Below are 16,189 nucleotides of genomic sequence, written 5' to 3'. Positions count from 1 at the left end.
TCAACTCAATTTTAAAACATAGTTCACCCAAATTTAATGTGGGCCTATATTCCTACAGAGGAACATACAATATATCAACCAGTAATAAAGAAACTATGTTAATTAACTCACAAAATAAATATTTGATCAATTTTCCATCCAGCTACAGAGCTGTCTGGAAAAAAATTCAAACACTTTGATGAAAATGGAAAAGAAAATGTTCACCAGTGTTTTTCTTTCTCCAAACAGTTTTGTTTCCTGCAATTGCTGAGCAATTTCAATAAGTCTGCTTGTAGATGTTGGAGGGATGAGACCAGGTATGCGTGTATGTGTGTGTGGGAAGAGTATCCCTCATCTGTTTAATACAAAGTTTCTTGCACCTTCCTCTGAAGCATCTGCTGCTGGAGACCATCGGAGACAAGATATCAGACTAGAACCACTGGTTTGTTCCAGCACAGCAGTTCCTATGTGCTTATGGTCTTCATTTTGGTATATGGGAAAGCAAGGAATCACACTGTTTACTACAAATACCCCAGAACAATTCAGATAAGCTTACTCATTCAGTGGCAATGAAACACTCTTATAAAACGGGACAAATAGAATATACAGACTTTATCTTACAAGAAAAAATATAATCACAACTTTTTAACTAAGAATGCAGGTGTGGGACTAGGTAAAGTGTTTCTATCAATGATACAGCTACATTGATAAAATGCCTAATTATGCCATGAAAATATCTTCAATTCAAACATTTCAAATATTTTACTTGTTGCAGTCAGTATGAAAGATTCCAGACTTAGAATGAAAATCTTGTAGTCCTGGTCATTCCCAATCAATGAAACATACAGCCTGGTAACATGCTTAGTGATGGGAAATGACAGACATAGAATGACATCACTCTTTATTTTTAACTAACTGGCTGCCTTTTGGTGAGTTTGTCTGCTGCTGGCAATACCACAGGAGTGTTAGTCACATCAGGCTTTAAAGAAACTGCACAGCAGTACTGTGCTGAGTCTGATTCCAGTAGCCAGAAATTTCTGGTGCCAAAAGGCACTTTCTTTTGTTTCAAATTAAGGTCAGTGCCTTCAGTCAATAGGCAGATGGATGATTTGTGACTTCTCTTAAAGGGATAGTAATGAATATTGTACCAACAATGATCTCTGAACACCAAGAAAAGACATTCATACGAACAAGAAATGACAGTTACATTACAAGATAAACATTTATGAGTTAGAAATCTTTGTGCTTCAAAGCATAACCAAGTCACCCACTAACTTCCTAGTGATCCTGAACTAGACAGATCGTTGGTCTGATTCAGTCTGGCAATTCCTATGTTCCTATTACTATGTATACTGTGTAGTGGTTTCTAAACTAGATCCCAACAGAATATGGCTTTAGGGCAATTTTATGTCTATATCATTACATAAGAGAGATGGAAGACCTGAGCTTTTGAATTGGGGGAATACAATGGTTACTTCTTCCAGGACCCCAGAAAGAGCTTAGTAACCCCAGATGCAAATCCTGTTTTATTTGCTACTTGTTCTCTCTGCCACCCCATTTATCTTATCTACCTATTATGTCTTGTCTTTCAGACTGTAAATTCATTGGGGAAAAGACTGGCATTTATTATGTGTAAATACATATATTGATAACACAATAGGGCCCAAGCTAGTAGCAATCTTTATGTACTACCACGAGTTATGGTTTTGATGTAGATACTCCCTTCCCAATTCCCTGGCATGTAGGTCAGTAGAACTGGATGGATGTGCTGAGAGCAAATGCTGCATTTTCTTTGCTCAATGAGGATCTGAGAGAGGTACTGTACCTTCACACTGTCCTTAGTCAGTCCTGTGACACAAGCTAGCCCACAGACTGCCATCCTGTAATAATTTGTTGTTCTGAAAAACTCCAACATAGGGCACATAACGTATCCATACAGCAGGGGTGGGGAAACCTAAGGCCTGGGGGCCAGATGCAGTCTCCAGATTGCCTAAATCCAGCTCCCAAGGCTCAGGACTCCTCCTACCCCCCACCCCCAGCATTGGGGAGCCCACACTGGTGCTCTAGCCCTCCTACTGTCCCTCCGCAGGGCTGGAACACACAAAATTTACAAGGCTGGGTTCCCCAAAGCTCTGGTGAGTGAAGGAAATGTGGAGACTATCTTTCTCCTTCTCAGTCAGGGGCTGTCTCAGTGAGTTTTGAGTTTTTGTTTTGTTTTACATCTCACTTGTGTGTGGCCCCCAACTTATTTTTCTATGGGTCAGTGGCTCCTGACCCAAAAAAGTTTTCCCACCCCTGCCATACAGCATTGCCTCCTAAAACTGTCATAATGTCATTGATGAGAACAATGATGTACCTGTATAGAAAAAATCACACACTTTCCAATCACAGAATAGCAGTGATGAGAAAGGTCATCAGAAATACTTAAATGGTACCTTTATCCTAATAAACTCACCAATTAAAAAACACAAAGAAGATGTTTAAAATTAATGTAGATGCTGATATAGAGGCAGCAAGCAGCTATACAGGAGCTGGTACATGTGGGAAGCTAGTTTGAAAGCCACCCCAACTAGAGGCAGCAGCATGGGGGAACTGGTGGCTCCGCAGAAGCTGGTACTTGTGAGGAACCAGCTTTTAAGGCAGCTCTCCCCAACACCAGCTCCTCCCTACCCCATGCTGCTGCCTCTGATACAGAGGTGGGGGTGGGAGGTGCATGTAATGGTGCAGGTTACAGGAGGCCCCCGACTTGCGACCATCCGAGTTCTGACCCCCCACACTTTCAACCATTTTTGTAAGTGTAGAAAGGGCCAGAAACCCCTGACTTATGTCCTCAGCCCGCATTTACAGTGGTGCACAGCACCTATTGTAAATGAGGGTTTGAGTTACAACACCCCCAACTTGCAATGCTTCTCGTGGAGCCAATCACGTTGCAAGTTGGGGGCCTCCTGTAATTGATGAGCCAAGGCACATCAGTTAACCATGTATACAAATACACATTAATATCCCTAATTCCTATGCTGTACCAAAGCTAATACTAAGATGAAAAGATGTGGGCATTCTGGTTATCAAAACTCTGGAAGGTGGAAAACCTACCCCAGTCTGACAACATGAGGATATTTCCAACTTTATCTCAAGAAAGTGACTCCAAGACTAAACACATGGTTTGATTCTCAATTAGATGAAAACCCACAGCTTCCATTAACTTCAATCTGAGATCTGGGTGTTGGGCATAGCTAAAAATCAAGGGGAAAAAAAAACAGGTCTCACATACCCTTATGAAAATCAGTGATTTTAGCCACATAAAAAGCCCTGTTGACTGACATAGGACCACTCATGTCATGTTCATAAGTGTTTGTAGGCCTAAAGAAAGAAAAATGTTCTTTCACATCAGCAGTAACAGACAGATCTATTATTGTTATTGCCAAGGCTCAACAAATCCACTTATCTACTCGCCCGTGGCGAGGATTTCAGCTGGTCGCCCTGTTCACCGGCGGTGCGCACATGCGCAATGTGGGTCTGGCGCATGTGCGGTGCGGGGTTGGCAAGTGGATTTTCGCCACAGTCGTCGAGCCCTGGTTTTTGCATAACATTCAAATGCATCTGAGTTTTCATATAACATAGAAATACATATATAATATATGTACACTGCATGCATTTTAATATCCCCATATGAAACAATAACGGAGTTCACAGTTACTGCTGTGGCAGGAGAACAACCTTCTTTTATTTTTACAAATTAATTTAAACCTTAGAGCAGCAGTTCTCAATCTTTTTGGGCTCCGGAGCCCTTTACATGCATAAAAATTTATGCGGCGCCCCAGCAGTCCACTGATTGTATGTGTTGTACCTATCGATGTTTCCAGTTTGTCAACCTCGTGGAGTCCCTGGAGATGTCTCGCGGAGCCCTGGGGCTCTGCGGAGCACAGTTCGAGAAACACTGCCTTAGAGACATCATACTCACAGTATATTTATAGGTAACCTGAAAAAGAAGTGCCTCTGCTGAGATCAGTCTGAACCAGAAGTGAAAAACTGGTGCATCCCAGTGTGGCAAACCCTTAAGAGAGTGGCTGGTTGAGGGCGGGGCTCTGGATGCTGTCGGACACTGTCCATGGGTAAGGTTCCAGACCTGCTGCTGGGCATGTTTGGCTAACCCCTCCTGTTCTGGCCCCCATCCTCCACAGCCAAAGCCCAAACCACTCCCTTGCTCCCTCATGGCTGTCAGCCCCAGCGTCAGACAGCTGGGTGTGGGGAAGGCAAGGACCCAGCCCTGTTAGCCCTAGCCAGCAGCCACGGTCCCTGGGCAGCGTGGCCACAGCACAGCTAGGCTACATCTACATTGTGGAGTTATTTCAGGATACCAGAAGCTATTAGCTATTCTGCATCTTTAAAGCAGTCTGTTATTTCTAAATAGATTTCAAAACAACAGGCACGCTATTCCGGCATCCCTGTAACCCTCCTTCCACGAGGGGTAGGGGACATTTTGGAATAGTGCTTCGTTTTGAAATTCTCTCAAAATAAGTTACTGCAATTTGCACAGTGCAAATGGTGGTCGCTCATTTCAAGGTAAGGGCACTGTGGAGGCTCACCCTAGGCAGCCCAGTGCCACAGCCCCGGTTCCAGCAGCATAGTCCCCACTGCCCTACAGCCTCGAGTACCCCCCCCCTAATCCCTGCCCTGACTCCTGCACCTCCCACATTTCTGCCTTGAGCCCCCCACACTTCCCACCCCTCCCCCGACTCCTGCACACACCCCGCGCCGCGCCGCAGCCTCACCTATCGCCCCGGCCCCACGTACATTCCCTGTGCTGCCCGCAGCGACAGCCCCGCCCGCATTTAAGTCACTTTCGCCCTGGGACGGCCCCATACGCCGCGGCGGGCGGGCGGGCGGGCGCGAGCGAGCAGTAGGCGGCGCTGGGCTCAGAGTATCGTTACCCCGGCCACGCCTTGCCGTGAGCAGCAGCAGCCGCCGCACGAGTTACAGATGGGGAAACTGAGGCAGAGCGGAGCAGTGCCCCGCCGAGCAGCCTGAGCGCTCAGCCCCGCCCCCGCGCCTGCCAGGGGTCCTCCAGGCCGCTAGGTGGGGCGCTGGCGGGCGGGTCGGTGGCGCATGCGCGGGCCGGCGCTGCGCGGAGGCGATGGGCGCCAGGGTGACCCGCGCGTTCCGCAACTTCAACTTGGAGAACCGGGCCAGCCGCGAGATCAGCAAGAACAAGCCCACGCCGGCCCCCCGGCACCGCGCCGCGCCGCGCGCACTGCCCGGTGAGCGCCCGCGCCGCGGGGGGAGGGGCGGCAGGGGGCTGGGGCACGCGCCGCGGGGGGAGGGGCTGCTAAAGGTGGATTTCGGGGCGCTGGGGCACGTGCGGGGTAGTGGGCAGGGCTGGGGGCTGTGGCGGGTTACGGGGCGGGGAGGGGACAGTTGACGGAGGGGCTGGTTGTCTCCCCCAGCGGAGCCCTGCAGGCTGCGAGGAGCCCAGGAGCTGGGAGCGGCCGCGGGCTGCTGCGGACAGTGACCCCTAATCCTGCCCGCTGCTACCTTCAGCCTTGTTGTTTGGCTGGACGCTGCTGATCCAGGGCATAGGCTGGCGGGTGGGGTCCTCGCGTCTCAGCCTGGTTTACTTGTGGGTTGTGTGACTTTGTGAGGAAGCCAGTCTGTCCCCCAGCTCCTGCGGAGCCGACTGCCCCATGCATGGAACAGGTTGGGACTTGAACCCACCAGCCTTCCCTCCCCAGGCGAGGAGGGTTACATGGTTATTTAAGCACATTTTAACATCTCTAACCGAGCATGTGCTCTAATCAGTAAGCAATGGAACAATGTTAACCAGGATAACGTTAAGGGAAGAGTCACTAAAGTTATCCACCTCTCCACAAGGTGGTAGATAGATAGGTCATTAGGATAATTCCCAGCTGTGTCTACACTGGATGTTAGTTAGGTTGACCTAATTATATCTTGCAGGGTATGAAATTTGTCTCTGTCTCTTTGAGAGGCAGCAGCATGGGAGGATAGGGGGTGGCAGGTGGCTCTGTGGTAGGGATGTTAAATTTAATTGGCTAATTGAATAGTTGATGCAATTTGCATTGACTATTCAGCGAATCAATAAGGGTGCCTCTGCCTTTGAAGTGTAGCAACAGTCTCCAGGGCTGTTGCTACATTTCAAAGGTGAAAGTGCTGCAGAGCGCATGGGATCTGTGGGGGACTCAAGCAGTCCCCCCGCCCTGGCCCCGTGCTCCCTGCAGCATTTCAAAGCAGCAGTGCTGCATGGAGCCTGAGGTCAGTTTGGGAATTCCCAGCTGACCCCAGGCTCCACACAGTGCTGACACTTCAAAATGCCATTTGCAACCCTGGGCTCCACGCAGCGTTGCAAAGTAGCAGACTCTGGACTTTATGTGGTGCTGCCATTTTGAAATGGCACGTGCAACCTGGGCCAGCTGGGGACTCCCCAGCTGGCCGTGGACTGCATGCAGAATTTCAAGACGGCAGCACCGCATGGAGCCCAGGGTCTTGCCATGGGCTCCACATGGCGCTGCAGCTTTGAAACACCCCTTCCTCTCCCTGCCCCCCTTGCTACCTCTAGACCTGGCCTATTCTAGACCTGGCCTAATTGCTTAAAATTGCTACTCTTTTCCTCTTGAATAGGCATAATAAATTCTCTTTTCCTTGTGTATGAGGGATTAAGTATTGTGAATATTAGAAATAACATGGAAATCTGATTTCCCTGAAAGTATTTACACTGTCTTCACATGCATTAATTTTCACTTGAGTTGTGTGATGTCTTATGGGTATAAGCCAACAAGAATATGTGTGCAAGTAAATGATTTTCTGCTTTAAATCTTTTTTCTTAGACTATTCAGACCTCCAAGAGGAAATCCGCAGAAAAGATGACAAACTTCTTACCTTACTGAAAGAGGTTTATGTTGATTCCAGAGATCCACCTGTACAAGTGAGCATGTCTTCCTTCTGCTATGATTATAGCAGCAAGCATTTTTCAGATGACAAAATTAATAACGTACCAATGCTTATGTGATGAATAGGCTTAGCAGCTTACTCCACCGTTGAACCTCTGTGGTCCTCAACTCTCTGATCCTGCAATGTCTGTGGTCCAATGTTGCAGGGCCAGTGAGCCCCAGCCACAGAGTTTGCCCATGGCTGGCCACCTGTAGAGCCAGTAGCCTTGGGGCAGGGAGCCCATCCAGCAGGCCAGTGGCAGGCTGGGGGCAGGGAGTCCTGCCTCCGCAGATAGAGTAAGATCAGCCTGGAGAAAAACCTCTTCAGCCGGGGCAGGGAGTCCTGCTGTGATTTGGAGTGAGACCAGCCTGGAGAAAATCCCCAGTGGCTGGGGGCAAGCAGCCCTGTCTACTATGGCTGGACTGCCTTGGTCCCAAGAGTGTCAGACCAGGAGGTCCAGCCTGTAGCTGTTAATAGATTAAATTGAGATTTTTTTATTGATGTTTTATAATTTCAGGGTTACCTTATTTATTTAAGAGTGTCATCAGCCTCTGTTTATGGTTTCAGCTTTCCTTCCTTTCTATGAAGTTGTCTATACAGGCATCTTCATCTATCACAGAGACTCTTATCTGAGTGCACCTTCCTTGTGCCACAGCCTCTAAAATATGTTCACAGATTTGGGTTTCCAGAAGTTTAATCAGCCAGTCTGTGGAAGGGAAATAGGAAATTAGACGGGAAATAGAATTCCTGTTGATTCTATATGTGGTAGAGGAAATTGGAGCTTGTGTGGAGAGCAAAGAAGCTAGTACCAGAAATAAAGAAATTATTAAAATATCACTTAAAATGTTGGTGTCCTTTTAAGTGAAGTTGTGTATCTGTTTGGGTGAGGAAATGGTAAGATGTTTTATTTATATTGTTTTTGTATGAAACGGATGATCTAACAGCAGTTGTCTATGTGGTATGCATGTAAAATAAGGATGTTAAGAGGCGGGTAATTGGCAAATAGTGTAGTCGATACAATTTGTATCAAGTAGACGATTAGTTGATAAGGGAAGGCACTCAGTCCCGGCTTCCATGGGTCTGGAACCGACCCCACTGCAACTCTGCATTTTAAATGTAGTAAGAGCTGGCCTGGCTCTTGCTACAATTAAAATTCAGAGCCGCAGCGGGGTAGGTTCCAGACCCATGGAAGCCAGGATTGAGCTGGACTTGCTCAGTCCCAGCTCTCATCGGGTCTGGGGCCTATCCCTGCTGCAGCTCTGCAGTTTAAATGTAGTAGTAGCCAGGCTGATAGTCAGCAGCACAATGGGCAGAGGAGCAGCAGCACTATGGAGACAGTGCTGGGGAGAACTGGCTTTTAAGCCAGCTCCCCCCAACACTGGCTCCTGCTTCTTCCCTGCCCTCCCCCTTGCTGCTTCTAGTACAAAGGCAGCGGGGGGGGGGGGAGGCGATGTGAGTAATCAACTCAACTACACGATAAGCCTAGCCTTATCGCTTACATTTCTAATGTAAGGCTAAACATATTGGCATTAGATTCAAAGAAGTGAGTCCTAGGTCTGCCTTTATGCTTTGTTTTCAGTGTTTGTAGCCGCATTGGTCCCAGGTATGTCAGAGACAAGGTAGATTAGGTAATACCTTGACTTGTAGAAAGAGCTTTGTGTAGACTAAGAACGTGTCTTTTTCACTAACAGAATTTGATCCAGTAAAAGACATTACCTCATCCGCTTCGTGTGTGTCTTATATTTAGCATTTCTGTAATACTTTCCATCTAAGACAAAAAGCTTTTCAGAAATGTTAATGAATCTCTAGTGAGATATGGTAATAGTGTTATCTTCATTTTACTTGGGTGATAGAGAAGCTAAAAACGTATCAGATTGCTGACAACTTGACTTCAATGGAAGTCGATGCTGCTCAGTTGCTTGAAAATTTTGTGCATATATTTTGTGTGTCTGTTCCTGAAATTAGGCATCTTCATTAGTCAGCTATTCAAATAACTGATATTTAACATCCCTAATCTCATGAATTCTTATTGGTTACTTGACTATTCTGTAGGGGCCGGCAGCCAGTGCATTCCATCTCCACTCCCAAGGAGCCCCTTGCCACTCCTCTTTGCTGCCTCTTTATCAGAGGCAGCAGCCCGGGGTGCCAGGCTGGAACTGGTCCACAAGGGGAGCCAGTTTAAAAACCAGTTTCACTCATGGACTGGCCAATTATCACCCCACACTGCTGCCTCTAATAAAGAGGCAGCAGTGCAGGGTGGCAGCAACCCCTGTGCAGGGTGGCGTCTGAGATCCCAAACTTGGTGCAACCCAGAACCAAGCTGGGCTGCTTGCCTGCCCGGCTCCTAATAACATTTTAAATGTAGAACTAGAGTGGGGATGTGTACCAGACCTGGCACAAGTTGCTGGCCAGCCTACTAAAAATGTACTGGTGGGGGGTATGCATGTAGTCCAGTGTTTCTTAAACTTTTTAAGACCGAGGGACACCAAACAATAGTTTTTTTTTTTTTTTTATGGGGAACACCAAGGATTTTTTTGTTTAAAAAAACAAAACAAAAAAAAAACCCCAAAAAACAACCACCAGACCTGGGGGTCGAAATGCACCACGACCGCCCCAGGAAGACTGCCCTAATAACAGTCTAGTACATGGAGCTGAAAACATAGACCACAAAAAAGTAAGGATAATAATAAACAAATGCTGGGTGTTCAGCTGTCCAGAAGAATAACCTACCTGCCTTCCCCCCCTCCCCCTCCCCGCATCCCCCTTCTGTTCTGAAATGTGATTTGTCCTTTTCATATGTGTTCATTTTTTTAAATTGTATCCTTTGGTATATATGGTTGTGACTATTTTCTTCCACTATTTGATCTGAGGAAGTGGGTCTGGCCCATGAAAGCTCATCATCTAATAAACCATCTTGTTAGTCTTTAAAGTGCTACATAGTCCTGCATTTTGCTTCAGAAAAATAAGATACTGATGTAGGTGCTGAGCTTTTGGCCATGATAACTGTTGCTGAAACTGATCTGTATAAAACATGGTGCTTTGAGAACAAAATAGTGCTGGATTATGGTAGTGGTTTTCATTCTGTGTTCTACATACTGTCTAAGACTTCCAAAAAGGTTCAGGTTCAGTCAGGAAAGTTGGCAACCCTAGACAATGCATGAGGATCAAAGTATTCACAATGGAAAAACTGTAGAGTATTTTCTATTTTAATTAAAAGGAAAATCTTTAATGAAAGAAATAGGCAGGGAATGTGCACTGCACAGAATAAACAGAACTCTGATTGACTTGAATTTTTTTTTTCTCTTACCACACTAGGTAAAAGATGAAGGTGGAAGTATCCCAAATTTACAGCAGGAATACAGACTTACAACACTAGCTCATTTAAGCAAACTAGATGTTCAGAAGATCCCCAAAGGCAAAATTTCTCTGGTGGAGGCTCTGACTCTTCTCAATAATCATAAACTTTCTCCACAAATATGGACCGCAGAGAAAATAGCAAAGGAATACAGTCTAGACTTGAAGGAGGTCACTGCTCTCTTAGAATTCTTCATACCTTTTGATGTAGAAATCTCCCCTTCCAAAGACAAAGAAGCTTTAGAAATTTCTCCTTCCAAAGACAAAGAAGCTTTAAAACCTTCTTAATGGTGTTTTCCTTTGACACTTCTCATACAGTTTGTGTAGGAATTTGGTCACATGCGCTTCAAGGTTGTCCTCTTGTAGCAATAAGATGCTTTATTTATATGACTGCATTCCGTGTGTGATTGCTGCATGGGGGGAAAAAATGTATTTGGTATACTCTGGTTCATAATCTGTCTTACATATGCCTGATAAGGAGAAATCAGTGAAATCTGTCCAGAACAAGAAATGAGCCACTTAAATTGTTCTGCTTGTTTGCGGAAAGAATTTCTTTTTAAATAAATGTCACCTGTTACTGAGAATCAAATTGAGAATGTGTTGTCTTTGGACTTGACTCAACCCTCATTTTCTAACTATTCTGCAGCTGTCTTTATCATGGCACCGACTCTTACTCACACAGTTGTGTGTAATCAGCATGCAAACAAATGAAAAACAGCCACTTTTCCTGTATTCAAAAAATGTTGGGAGAGCATGTTTGCTTCATAAAAAAAGATGATTGCAGGGGAAATAGAATTTTCAAGCATGTCGATCTTAAAAGCAAAAGAGAGTACTTGGGAGATAGCTTTTACACCTTCTTTAAATAGGGACCCATAATGGGTAGGGTGGTCAGCTCAGTTGCATCCATTCCATTCTAGTTAGCCCCACTTTTGGGGTGAACTTTTGTAAGTCATTCATCAGTTTATAAACAGGAGAGTGGTAGTATCTGAACCAATTACAGATTTCCTTGGCTCCTGCATCTTTGTGTGATACAGTGGTTCATTTCATGTAAGCAAGATTAGTAAGTAGCTTTCAAATTCAGCTGGTTTCTTTTTTTCTATAAATAGAAACATCTGTGGAGGGCCAAATGACTTCTAGTATCCTTATTTATCCATGAAGTGTTTATATAGTCTAACCTAGAAATTCAGGTAACCAGTTTCTGGATTAGAGATGTTTGATAACGGGTAATGGAATAGTTGAGTAACTGTTCCCACGCAGACAGCCTGAAACAGAGGCAGCAGTGCAGGGTGGCAGCAGCCTCTGTCCATGGGGGGTCTGAGCTCCCCATAGGCAGAGCAGCTTCCATCTGCGGCAAGCCTGGGCCTGCCTCAGACAGTGGCTGCTCTGGCAACAGCCCCTATCTGTGGGGGATCCAAGCTCCCCACGGACTGAGGTTGCTACAGGAGATGCAGAGCAACCTCTGTCTGTGGAGAGATCATAGAATCATAGAATAATAGGACTGGAAGGGACCTCGAGAGGTCATCGAGTCCAGCGCCCCGCCCTCAAGGCAGGACCAAGCTCCGTCTACACCATCCCTGACAGATGTCTATCTAACCTGTTCTTAAATATCTCCAGAGAGGGAGATTCCACCATCTCCCTTGGCAATTTATTCCAATATTTGACCACCCTGACAGTTAGGAATTTTTTCCTAACGTCCAATCTAAACCTCCCCTGCTGCACTTTAAGCCCATTACTCCTTGTCCTGTCCTCAGAAACCAAGAGGAACAAATTTTCTCCTTCCTCCTTGTGACACCCTTTTAGATATTTGACACCCTGTGAACAGTGGCTGCTACCCGAAGCAGCCTCTGCCCGCGGCAGAGCCAGGCTTGACTAAACAGAGGTTGCTCCGGGAGTTATGAAGTAGTCTCTGTCCGTGGGGAGCTCAGACTCCCCACAGACGGGCTGCTTTGCAGCAGCTTCCCCCTATGTCCTCGCCCCCACTGCTGCCTCTGATACATGCAGCAGTGTTTGGGGAGAGGAGGACAGGCAGCACCGCAGAGCCACTGCTGGGGGAACCGACTTTTAAGCTGGCTCTTGCTTTTCCCTCACCCCCCTGCTGCCTCTGATACAGAGGCAGTAAGAAGGTGGGAAATTGTAATTGTCTAGTCAGCTACTTGTTGACATCCCTGTTCTGGGTAGAAATCTCTCTAGATCCCACTGCTGTTATGCATGTATGTATTACCATGTTGAAGGTAAACTGCATCATCTATTGTTCTTAGCTAAGCATTTTTATGTGTTCTAAACTAGGCATAGGCTAGTTGCAAGTTGTAAACCTTTTAATACAATGTCTGTTCATCCAAATGTATAAAGAAAATATTGCTTTGCATGGGTGACCAAATAATATGGACTTTTCATGATGATGTGAATAATGTTATAATTTATGTTGGTATCTTTTCTGTTTGGAAGGAAAAGACAAACTTTGCCAACTTTACATCTCAACTTCTAAGGCATTCTTAAAGTAATGATCGTGTCTTTTAGGATTAATAACATCCACTAAATTTAGAACTTAAAATCAAGTAAATTTTGAGGGAGGGAATACAAACAGGTCTATGATGTGCTTCTTTGATAAATGTCTGGTTTTTTTTTCCCTGAGGCTTCTTGATTATCAGAAATTAAGTAAAATTCCTAGCAAGACTAACATTAGCTTTGCTATTTCACAGCAAAATCCTTTCCACTTGCATTATAGCTGATTTGGTTTCTAGCTTGATCCCAAATACCTATAGTTTGTTTGTACAAGCCATACCCCAGATGCTTTAGTCAGCTGACATGGGCCAGCTGTGGATGTCTGCAGCCTCATTCTCAGTTTTGGTGCTAAAGTAGCAATATTGGATCTATCAAACAGGAAAGGTTTCTTTGTAGTTTCAAACTGGGAGAGGGAATGACTGAACTCCAAACCTCCTGTATTTTCTTATCCTGTAGAGCACACCCTTTCTGTGCAGGGTGGGAAAAGATGTGTGTCCTTTCCACCTCAGTCCTACATTCCTGCTAACTCTGAGCCTTCAAAAATCAGAAGGCAGACCCAAAACGGTTAGAAAATTGGCTTGAAAATTGTAGATGTTTTTGTAAAAAGCCTATTTTGGATTTTATCCTGATAAGTCTGTCAGTACTAGGCAAATTAGTTGAAACTATAGTAAAGAATAAAATTGTTAGACACATAATTAACATAATTTGTTGGGGGGAAGTCAACATGGTTTCTGTAAGGGAAATCATGGCTTACTAATCTACTAGAGTTCTTTGAGGGGGTCAACAAACATGTGGACAAGGCGGAATCCAGTGGATATAGTGTACTTAGATTTCCAGAAAGCTTTTGACAAGGTCCCTCACCAAAGGCTCTTAAGTAAGTTGTCATGGGATAAGAGGGAAGGTCCTTTTGTGGATTGATAACTGGTTAAAAGACAAGAAACAAAGGGTAGAAATAAACTGTAAGCTTTCAAAGGGGAGAGAGGTAACTAGTGAGGTTCCCCAAGGATCCGTCCTGAGACCAATCCTATTCAACTTATTTATAAATGATCTAGAGAAAGGGGTAAACGGTGAGGTGGCAAAATTTGCAGATGATACTAAACTGCTCAGGATAGTTAAGACCAAAACAGACTCTGAAGAGCTTTGAAAAGATCTCGCCAAATTAAGTGACTGGGCAACAAAATGGCAAATGAAATTTAATGTTGATAAACGTAAAGTAATGCACATTGGAAAAAATATTTCCAACTATACATACAATACGATGGGGACTAATTCAGCTACAATTATTCAAGAGAGAGATCTTGGAGTCATTCTGGATAGTTCATAGAATAATAGAATACTAGGACTGGAAGGAACCTCGAGACGTCGTCCAGTCCCCTGCCCTCATAGCAGGACTCAGTACTGTCTAGACTATCCCTGATAGACATTTATCTAACCTACTTTTAAATATCTCCAGAGATGGAGATTCCACAACCTCCCTAGGTAATTTATTCCAGTGTTTAACCACCCTGACAGGGACCTTTTCTTAATGTCCAACCTAAACCTCCCTTGCTGCAGTTTAAGCCCTTTGCTTCTTGTTCTACCCTCAGAGACCAGGAAGGACAAGTTTTCTCCTTCCTCCTTGTGACACCCTTTTAGATACCTGAAAATTGCTATCATGTCCCCTCTCAATCTTCTCTTTTCCAAACTAAACAAGCCCAATTCTTTCAGTCTTCCTTCATAGGTTATGTTCAGGGGCAGCCCATGAGCCTAGGCAAACTAGGCAGTTGCCTAGAGTGCTGCCAGCCAGGGCACCCAATGATGACATCACGGCCATTAACATCTGTGCAGGCGGGGTGCCGATTGCGCCTTCCATCTGGGGTACCAGCTGCCGCAGCCGGCCTCAGGCTACTCCTGGTTATATTCTCTAGACGTTTAATCATTCTTGTTGCTCTTCTCTGGACCTTCTCCAATTTCTCCACACCTTTCTTGAAATGTGGTGCCCAAAACTGGACACACTACTCCAACAGAGTAGAGCAGAAGAATGACTTCTCATGTCTTGCTCACAACATAACTGTTCTCTGAAAACATCCACTCAGTGTGCAGCGGCAGCCAAAAAAGCAAATAGAATGTTAGGAATCATTAAAAAAGGGATAGAGAATAAGACAGAATATCTTATTGCCTCTATATAAAAGCATGGTACACCCATATCTTGAATACTGCGTACAGATGTGGTTGCCTCATCTCAAAAAAGATATATTGGCATTGGAAAAGGTTCAGAAAGGGCAACAAAAATTATTAGGAGTTTGAAACAGGTCCCATATGAAAAGAGATAAAAAAGACTTGGACTTTTCATCTTAGAAAAGAGGAGACTAAGCGGGGGGGGGGGGAGGGGGGGATATGATAGAGGCCTATAGAATCATGACTGCTGTGGAAAAAGTAAATAAGGAAGAGTTATTTACTTATTCCCACAATAGAAGAACTAAGGATCACCAAATGAAATTAATAGGCAGCAGGTTAAAAACAAACAAAAGGAAATTTTTCTTTACTCAGCACACAGTCAACCTGTGGAACTCCTTGGCAGAGGATATTGTGAAGACTAGGACTTTAACAGGATTAAAAAAAAAGAGCTAGATAGATTCATGGAGGTTAGGTCCATCAATAGCTATCAGTCAAGATGGGTAGGAATGGTGTCCCTAACCTCCGTTTGTCTGGAAATGGATGACAGAAGAGGGATCATGTGAGGATTATCTGTTCTGGTCCCTCCCTCTGGGGCATCTGGTATTGGCCACTGTTGGCAGACAAGATATTGGTCTAGAAGGATCTTTGGTCTGACCCAGTATGTCCGTTCTTATGACCTATCTTCCGTGAACTTACCTCATTTTTTTTAACGTAATTCAAAAACTGTTGACCCTCTCAACAACCCTGCCAATGAATTCTACAGGTTGACTCTCTGTTGTGTAAAAAAGAAGCATAGGTTGGAGTTCCCTGGTGCGACAGTCTTGTGACCTGACTGATTCCAAATGAGGGAGTTTGCCGATCCAGGAGAGGTCAATTCTGACCTCTCAAGACTGGCTCTGCTGGCCTGGCTGCCAGCTTCCTGGCCAGTCCTCTGATACTATTGGCTCAGCTAGGCTTGTGGCCATAGCAGAGCTGCCGGCCTTGCTACCATGCTGGCCCCTCTAGAGCCCGCTGTTCTGCTGGCCAGCCAGGCTCCCAGATGCAGGCCCTGCTGCTGTGCTGAGCCTCCGGACACCTGCCCTGCTGGTCCTGCTGGAGTCAGCTGCTGCGTTGGGCACCTGGATCCCAGCTAAGCTCTGCCACCTTGCTGGCCACACCGGAGCTCACTGCTGCACTGACTACCCTGCTGCTGGCTCAGCCAGACTCCTGCAGCAGGGCCTCTGGCCACTGGCTCTACTGCCCTGCCGAGCACTCT

The 16,189-nt window shown here is 45.5% G+C and overlaps 1 protein-coding gene and 1 long non-coding RNA gene across 2 annotated transcripts; one reads left to right on the top strand and one right to left on the bottom strand.

Moving 5' to 3' along the window:
- Nucleotides 1-3,676: 3,676 nt before the first annotated feature.
- Nucleotides 3,677-4,888, bottom strand: LOC142827838 (uncharacterized). The gene is made up of 2 exons (XR_012902607.1): nt 4,752-4,888; nt 3,677-3,958 (listed from the first exon to the last, which is right to left on the bottom strand). It is a non-coding gene; the product is annotated as an uncharacterized LOC142827838 (long non-coding RNA).
- Nucleotides 4,889-4,972: 84 nt separating this feature from the next.
- NDUFAF4 (NADH:ubiquinone oxidoreductase complex assembly factor 4) lies at nt 4,973-10,864 on the top strand. Its single transcript, XM_075923912.1, has 3 exons — nt 4,973-5,237; nt 6,819-6,916; nt 10,237-10,864. The coding sequence occupies exons 1-3, from the start codon at nt 5,114-5,116 to the stop codon at nt 10,561-10,563; spliced, it is 549 nt and encodes a 182-aa protein (XP_075780027.1). The 5' UTR covers nt 4,973-5,113; the 3' UTR covers nt 10,564-10,864.
- Nucleotides 10,865-16,189: the final 5,325 nt, after the last annotated feature.

This window comes from Pelodiscus sinensis, chromosome 3 (assembly GCF_049634645.1).
Source record: "Pelodiscus sinensis isolate JC-2024 chromosome 3, ASM4963464v1, whole genome shotgun sequence".
NCBI classification, from domain to species: Eukaryota; Metazoa; Chordata; order Testudines; family Trionychidae; genus Pelodiscus; species Pelodiscus sinensis.
Note: the sequence above shows the minus strand (reverse complement) of the source record. Positions and strands in the feature narration are given on the sequence as shown.

Coding starts and splice junctions, on each gene's coding strand:
- NDUFAF4 (XM_075923912.1), top strand. CDS start 5,114: ATGGGCGCCAGGGTGACCCGCGCGTTCCGCAACTTCAACTTGGAGAAC. Junction 5,238..6,818: donor CGCGCCGCGCGCACTGCCCG/GTGAGCGCCCGC, acceptor CTTTTTTCTTAG/ACTATTCAGACCTCCAAGAG. Junction 6,917..10,236: donor CCAGAGATCCACCTGTACAA/GTGAGCATGTCT, acceptor TTACCACACTAG/GTAAAAGATGAAGGTGGAAG.